The sequence below is a fragment of the Miscanthus floridulus genome, chromosome 18 (genome assembly GCF_019320115.1).
Source record: "Miscanthus floridulus cultivar M001 chromosome 18, ASM1932011v1, whole genome shotgun sequence".
Classification (NCBI taxonomy): Eukaryota; Viridiplantae; Streptophyta; class Magnoliopsida; order Poales; family Poaceae; genus Miscanthus; species Miscanthus floridulus.
The window spans coordinates 81,658,438-81,665,963 of NC_089597.1; the positions used below are offsets into that span (position 1 = coordinate 81,658,438).

The following is a 7,526-nucleotide window of genomic DNA, read 5'->3' on the forward strand; positions in this document are numbered from 1 at the left end:
GTGAAGCATGAGGTTGTAGGTTGGTGCATGGTTGTGCTCCACTCCATCGTGGGCGAGCGAGGCGAGCGCGTGGAACATGATGGGAAAGGGAGGCTGGGTGCGTAGCTTGGTAAGCGTGCGGATGGAGAATTTTTTAATCCGGGCAGTGGTCAACAGAGCGTCCTATATTTTATTTCGTCCGGGCGCTAGAATTCCGCGAATCGAATCGAGTGTCAAATCTGCTTTTGTCGTTTGTTTTTCACACCAAATACATCCAGCCTTGGTATTTGTACGACATTTAGTGCACAATTAATATAATGAAACTGGTTCAACATACAAAGCCTTTGTAAGCCTGTTCGTTTGGCCTCCGTTGAAACAGTATTTTTCTCTCGCACAAAAACCAACAACTATAGTTCTTTGCGAAATCGGCAACGATTCGAACCAAACCGAACAGGCTGGATCACCGAGAGCAGTACTAGTACTACTCGCTCACATGGCCTTGGGCCTGAAAACAAAGCTTAAGTGACATAGGAGTAGTTGTTGGATCCAGCCCATTGCGCACTGGTCTAGTAGCCCAGAGCTGGACCCAGTTCTAACTCTTCTCGTCGGTCAACGTTCAACCAGTCCAGAGCTAATACCGCTAGCTACTTAACCTAGCAAAGATGCATGGATGGCTTAGACTAAGCTGAGAACTACTACTACTAGCAGTAATTAAGTACTCTAACGATCATTACTACAGTAGTGCAAGGCTTTAGAGCATGGCGAGCTTCTTGACGTTGATGGGGTAGGCGTGGTCGGGCGACCTGGAGCCGTAGCCCTTGCGCGCGATCCTGGCGTTGACGGCGTCCGTCGGGTGCAGCCCGTCGAAGAAGACGTACTCCGTCCGGTCCCTGCAGACGGGCCCCTGCTTCTTGCACAGCACGCCCGACGAGCTCCTCGACATCTCGCAGCAGGCTCTGCTCGTCTCCCGAACGCCTGATGAAAGTTTATTTCATTTTCATTTTCACCCCAACTTGCATTGTTACTGAGATGAGAATCGGAAGAAATCAGTGATGTCTAGCTTGGTACCAAGTTTGGCGGGGTGGTCCAGCATGTCCCTGATGATCTTGTACGAGTTGATGTAGGCGAACCTGGCGGCGGGCATGCGCGGCCTCGCGCCACCTTCGACCAGCCGCCGGAGCTCGGAGTTGAAGAGCGCCACCGCGTCGTTCACGGGCTCGATGCAGGCGGCGCCGGTGATGTTGAGGAACGCCCGGACCACGGGGGTGCACCCGGTCGGCTGGATCGAGAAGATCACAAACTTCCGTGCGCCAAGACCGTACAGCCTCTGTAGTAATAATTATATGGAACATTTATTAACTTATTGGAGTATTAATTATAAGCAGAGCATGAACAGGAACAACGAACAAGAGAGAGGATCTGCAGTTAGAACTTAGAAGAGGCAGGCAACTAGGCAAGGCAAGAGCTCGTGTACCTGAAGATGGTCCGAGAGCTTGGTGATGAGAGAGGTAGTGAACTCTGACAAGGGCGGCCCACCCTCGGTGCCGTAGTTCTTCCTGGGGTTGAAGTAGTTGAGCAGGTAGTCGTTGCCGCCGGTGCCGATGACGAAGAGGCATTTGGAGAGGTAGCACTGGTGGAAGGAACCTTGGCCCTTGACCCGGCCGTGGTTGGCCGCCGCAGCTGGTCCGCGCAGCTGGGCCCGCAGGTCAGGAAGGGTCACCGACTCGAAGTTGGTGATCTGCTGCCGCAGGCTCACCACCTCGCCCTGAATCAAACATACTTATCTCTCAATCAATGCTGCCAAGCGATTCTCATTGATTGATCAATGCTAGTACGTCTACGTTCATTCAATGAGGAGCTAGCTAGAGCTGAGGACTCACGGTGACCTGGCCGGTGTGGTCCAGGATGCCGGAGCCGCCGGAGGCGAAGTTGACGCCGCGCAGCAGCGCGGCGCGGGCGCGGCGGGTGCGCGGGTCGGCGAAGGGCGGGACGAGCCCCGGGAGGCCAAGGAGCTCGCCGAGCGCGTCGATGACGTTGCGGCCGTTGGAGAAGCGGCCCGAGGGGCCGAGGGGGAAGTCCACGCCGTAGGGGAGGTAGTCGGCGCGCACGCCGGAGCCGTTGAGGAAGTTGTTGTTGCCGTTGTCCACCAGCGAGCTCCCGAACACGAACATGCCCTCCACCTGCGGCTGTTGTTTTTGTTTCCCCGCCTTGCCGCCGGCATGGCATCTTGTGGCAGCAGCAGCAGCAGCTCTAGCTGCTTCGCACTGTCCGCGGAGTGGCACCAGCAGCGCCATGGATAAGGACATGATGGTCAAGAGGTAGACGAGCTTCTCCATGGATGGATGGACTGACACAATCTAAGCTGCTATTGTACTGTATGTCGGTGAGAGGTTGCGGAGGTAGCTGCTGTAATCTGGATCGAGCTTGCCAAAAGGCGTCGCATTCTGGCGCTGCTACTTATAGGAGAGCAGGGAGGCCGGTGTGAAGAGAAGAGGGTCCTAGTAGCATCGTCGTCGGCTCGATGCTTGCTTGTTATGGATTATAAGTTAGAATAGTATTTTTTTCTCATATCAAACTATCTAAACTAGTCAACCGTACATAATTCAGAATTGTTTACTAGAAAACAAGGAGCCAGCAGTAAATAATTTAGGACCAGCGACGAAGGCAGCGGGGGGGGCTACCCGTGCTCCAGCCCCCCCTACGGCCATGATTTACATGGAGCCCGGGTTTAGCCCGGGCTACCGCCATGAGAAGGAAGAAGAAGACAAGGAGGGGCGGGAGGAAGAAGAAGAGGAAGCCAGCCCTGGCTTCGTCGATTCCTGGCTTCGTCGCTGTTTAGGACGGTAATGATGATTCAATGCTGGTTGGTTTGCACAGTAGGTTGCAGTTAGGGCGTGTTTAGTTCCGAAAATTTTTGGCTTTTGGCTACTGTAGCACTTTCGTTGTTATTTGGCAAAAATTGTCCAATTATGGACTATTTAGGCTTAAAAGATTCGTCTCGCAATTTCTCGATGAACTGTGCAATTGGTTTTTTTTTTCGTCTACATTTAATACTCCATGCATGTGCCGCAAGATTCGATGTGACAGGGAATCTTGAAAATTTTTGGTTTTTGGGTTGGAACTAAACGGGGCCTTACACGGAGAGATCGAGAGAGAGACTGCATGCAGTTATTGCGCACGTACAAGCTGCTGCCGCTGCGTTTGTACAGGTTTGGCGCGAACGAGGGGCATGGGATCGATCTGATGAAGGGTACATCACATGAACATGGATGAAGGCCAGGGTCAGTGTGTTACTGCATTCGCATGCTGGGATTACTACTACCGCATCTAGCTATCGATCTTTGCAGAGCTGGTACTGTGGTACCGGTACTGAGCACCTTCATTGCTGCAAGCCAATGGAGCTGGTAGGCAGGTAACAGCTGATGTGTTGCTGACATTCAATGAACTCTTGACCGCGCCTTAATTTCTGGAATAGAAGCCCACGTCTGTTCCCTGTGAACCTGCAGTCGCTTCACTTCAGTAGGGCCTCGATCTAGCAGTTGGATTGGGATTTCCTTAAAATTTTACTCTAGCTGAGGTGAATTCTGATTTCTGCTACATGAGCATCTCATCTAACACCTCCTGTCTCGCGCCAATTTCTGCTAAAAACTAACTCAGAAGTCGACCGTATGAAACGATTATTTGGACCGATTTGGCCGTAACATGGAAACGGTCGCTGAAGTTTGGTCCGTCACGGAATCTATACGCATGGAGCAGTGCAGGCGACGGCAGGTCCAGGCGGGCTGCCACCGGAGGAGAGGAAGAGGGAGGTGACAAAGCGGGGGGCGCAGGCAGGGCAGCGGGGCGCCGACAGGGCAGAGGAGGCGGAGGCAGCGCGGCGGCGCCCGGGGAGTGGAAGAGAGAGGCGACCACACGGTGTAGCAGGCGGAGGCAGCGGGGGAGGGGGGGGGGGCACCGAAACAAATCAATCCTCCGTATTTAGCACTGAAATTTTTAAACTTCCTTATCTAGCATCAACTATAAAATTCCTTCCGTATATGGCACTTCCGTCCATTTGATGCAGTAACGGTGTCAAGTGCCACCTAAAATGACATATATACCCTTACCAGCAACGTGTTGGCAATGACCAGCACTGGCTCCTCATCGTCCGTCCGCCACAGCAGCCTCCGGCCGTCGGCCAGCTCGATGACGACGACGTCGTCCGCTGCCTCGGCCAGGGGCCCCACCCGGGCACCACAGCCCACCACGCCCACGCCTTGTCTACCTCCACAATGCCAAGGTCCACGTCCGTCTTGGTCCTCCTGGGCGCCGACTCCATGGCCGTGACGCCGTCCATCTCCCTGAGCACCGGCAGCATGAAGACAGTGGTCGCCTCGGCGACCTCGCCGTACTGGAGCCGCACCACCGTGACGCCGGGCCGCGAGGTGGCAGGGTCCTCCTCCCCCCTCCACCTCCCCGGCCTTCTTCTTCCTGGCACGCTCCAGCTCGAGCTCCACGCGCGCCCTGTCGGACTCGGTCTCCACCACCTGCATCGCGACGTACTGGAGCCGCACCACCGTGACGTCGGGCCGCGAGGCGGCAGGGTCCTCCTCCTCCCCCTCCACCTCCCCGGCTGCCATCTTCCTGGCGCGCTCCAGCTCGAGCTCCACGTGCGCCCTGCCGAACTCGGTCTCCACCACCTGCAGCGCACGCTCCAGCTCCGCGATGCGGTCCTCCATCTCGATGGCCTCCTGCGACTGGCAGAACCGCGCGTAGGCGAGGCAGTCGACGGGGGAGTCCCTCCCGAAGGCCTCCTAGCCCTCCTCCCCGTGCCAGCACGAGAAGCTCTTCATGGCGCGAGCCAGCTCCCGCACGCCCTTAGGCTCGAGCCTATAGTCGATCCTGTCGTGGAGGATCTGGAGGCGCTGGGTGAGGTCGAGGTTGCGGAGGCTGGGCGGCAGATAGGACGACGGCGGGTGGAACGACTGGTAGAGCTGGCCCGGCGGCGCCATTGGGGGCGACGTGAAGGGGAGCCTCCGGTCGCCTGGCCCGCCCCCGCCGCCGGTGCTGACGCCTCCTGGAAGCAGGATGGCGCTCGCGGCGATGTGGCTGGCGCGACGGCGGCGCCACACGGGAGTAGCGGCGGCGACGGCGCAGGGCGTGCGCTGGTGGTGGACGCGCAGGGGGGGGTGGGAGAGTGACAGCATTTTGGTCCTTATCAACAAAAACTGACATGGTCGATGAGGTCAACAAATGGATGGATGGCCAAAATGGACGGAAGTGCCATATACGGAAGGACTTTTTAAGTTGATGTTAGATGAGGAAGTTCAAAATTTCTAGTGCTAAATACAGAAGAGTGATTTGTTTCAGTGCCAAATACAGAATTCTCCCTTTTTTAAGCGTTGGAGATGTAGGGGGAGAGGATAAGGATGGGGAGGTATGGCTGCGATGGATCCATAGGAACGAACGGTTGGGATGGATGCACTGTAGGTGGAATAGCAGTGGCGTGACAGGAGAAAGTAAGGGCTGATTGGTTGCTCGAACCAGGCTATCCTTGCACTATTTGCCTGCTTCACCTTGTTTCTCTGTTGTGTTTGGTTCACCGCTTTGCATGCTTTGCCTGTTTTGTTTTATTCCGCTGTCCTCCATCCTCCCGCATGGCTCCGTCTTCTCAATTTCCACTTCCCTCGCGATGCAGGATGACATGATGCACTCATGGTATAAGGGCCCATGTGTTAGACACTCAAAACTCTTATCCATGCATGCAACCAAACAAGATCACATCTCGTACTATACCAACAACAAAGACAACCAAACACGACTAGGCGTATGATTTGAGCATGTATCTCACAATCCTGGACTGCCTCTCCATCCTGGCTCCACATCACCAAAGCAATCAATCACGCCCTAAAGATTTCATATGATACCTACCTAATATTGGAGTCAAAAGTTTTTTTTGACCATATTGTTTTTTACTTCCCACAATAATGCTCCTAAGCTCCTCCCTAGACGTGTGCGATCCGGACTACAATCTATGCTCGTATGAGGGGGTGTTTGTGTTCCATCGGATGTTTGACACACGCATGGAGTATTAAATATAGACTAATTATGAAACTAAATGCACAGATTGAGAGTGTTTTGTGAGACAAAATTTTAAGTCTAATTAGTCCATTATTTGACAATGTGGTGCTACAATAAACATGTGCTAATGATGGATTAATTAGGCTTAATAAATTCGTCTCGCGGATTACTGACGAATTCTGTAATTTATTTTTTTTATTAGTATCCGAACACCCCATGGGATATCCCCATGTGACACCTCATAAACTTTAGTACCTGGATCCAAACACCCCTGAGTTAGAACCATGTGCGTTTCATTTTGATTCATGCGAGATGAACAACCAGTTAATTAAAGGTGCCAAAAGATACTTCATAATGCGTATAGATGATTGTACTAGACATGTACTTACTAAAAATCAAAAGATGAAGCGTTAAATTATTTTAAGACCTATAAAGTTAAAGTAGAAAATCAACTTGAGAGAAAAAATAACCGGTTAAGGTATGATCGTGGTGGAGAGTTTTTTAAATGAATTTTTTGAATTCTATGGGAAAATAAAATTATTCATGAAAGGACACCACCATACTCATCATAATCAAATCTGATTGCCGAAAGAAAGAATCGCACACAACTAAGTTTGGCGTGTGAAGCCAATTAGCGTGTGAACCTCCAAGTGAGTGAATCACCACAACGAGGAGTAGCTTGCCGGTAAGCAAGTGAACCTCGGTGAAAATCATTGTGTTTATCCTTTGATTCCGAGGTGATTGGTCTTTATTGTTATTCATCCTTGTGATTGATTGGTTCACTCCTCTACACGGCGGTATAACTATATTGATCACTCTCTTTACATTATCGCAAACTAGTTGACAAGCTCTTTAGTGTAACTAGTTGTGAGAGCTTGCTTGCTTGGTTGGTGTGACTCTTTAGTTAGCATTTGAGAGCACACTAACATAGGGTAGTATCATACCTCTTGTGTGAATCGACACTATCTAAACTAGAATCATGGTAGGTGGCTTGTATTTTGAGTAGGCTAGCGCAACACTTGCTTCGCCTCATAATTGTCTAACCTTTTATTAAGTGTTGTTGTAGAAATTTTTATTAGGCTATTCACCCCCTCTAGCCATTAGGACCTTTCACCCTGCCTTAGTGGTTGGCCTGGTTTTCTTGGATCAGCTGGGCCTCGATCGTTCGGGCCTTCTCTAGCTAATATATTGTGGGCCACGTAGCCCACTAACTAATTGGTGTCGTGAGACACCCTGGTGTTATAACCCCAATAGTAGCCCCAAGCATTTTTGTGATCATGAAGTGATCCTAAAAGCGCTGAGATGTGTGTGCGTTCGAACCCGGGTTCATAGTCGTGGCTTGTTAAAAATTCATCACTCGACCCCTTGCGGACTGGTGCATTCAGTGCGGTAGGTGGCCATTATGTTCTACCCCATCAAGATGCCCTGATGATGTGATATGCGACTGCTCAGCCTTGCCATGTTAGCATGCTACGTATCAGGGTTCG

At 52.0% G+C, this 7,526-nt stretch overlaps 1 protein-coding gene and 1 pseudogene across 2 annotated transcripts; both read right to left on the reverse strand.

Moving 5' to 3' along the window:
* Nucleotides 1-314: 314 nt before the first annotated feature.
* Nucleotides 315-2,391, reverse strand: LOC136523002 (GDSL esterase/lipase At1g29670-like). 2 transcript variants are annotated; one of them, XM_066516787.1, is made up of 4 exons: nt 1,866-2,391; nt 1,454-1,744; nt 1,048-1,306; nt 315-954 (listed from the first exon to the last, which is right to left on the reverse strand). In XM_066516787.1, exons 1-4 carry the CDS (start codon nt 2,313-2,315, stop codon nt 731-733), a joined length of 1,224 nt encoding a protein of 407 aa, XP_066372884.1. In that variant the 5' UTR covers nt 2,316-2,391; the 3' UTR covers nt 315-730. The 2 variants fall into 2 exon arrangements, with proteins under 2 accessions (XP_066372884.1, XP_066372883.1); XM_066516786.1 differs by having other exon boundaries at nt 1,860-2,391.
* Nucleotides 2,392-4,061: 1,670 nt separating this feature from the next.
* On the reverse strand, nt 4,062-5,165 carry LOC136524092 (rubisco accumulation factor 1, chloroplastic-like; annotated as a pseudogene).
* Between the last annotated feature and the right edge of the window lie 2,361 nt (nt 5,166-7,526).

Excerpts from the sequence above, each read along its gene's own strand:
- LOC136523002 (XM_066516786.1), bottom strand. The coding sequence starts at position 2,315 with ATGGAGAAGCTCGTCTACCTCTTGACCATCATGTCCTTATCCATGGCG. Across the intron at positions 1,307-1,453 it reads AGCTCTCGGACCATCTTCAG|AGGCTGTACGGTCTTGGCGC; the intron begins GTACACGAGCTC and ends TTATTACTACAG. Across the intron at positions 955-1,047 it reads GGACCACCCCGCCAAACTTG|GCGTTCGGGAGACGAGCAGA; the intron begins GTACCAAGCTAG and ends AACTTTCATCAG.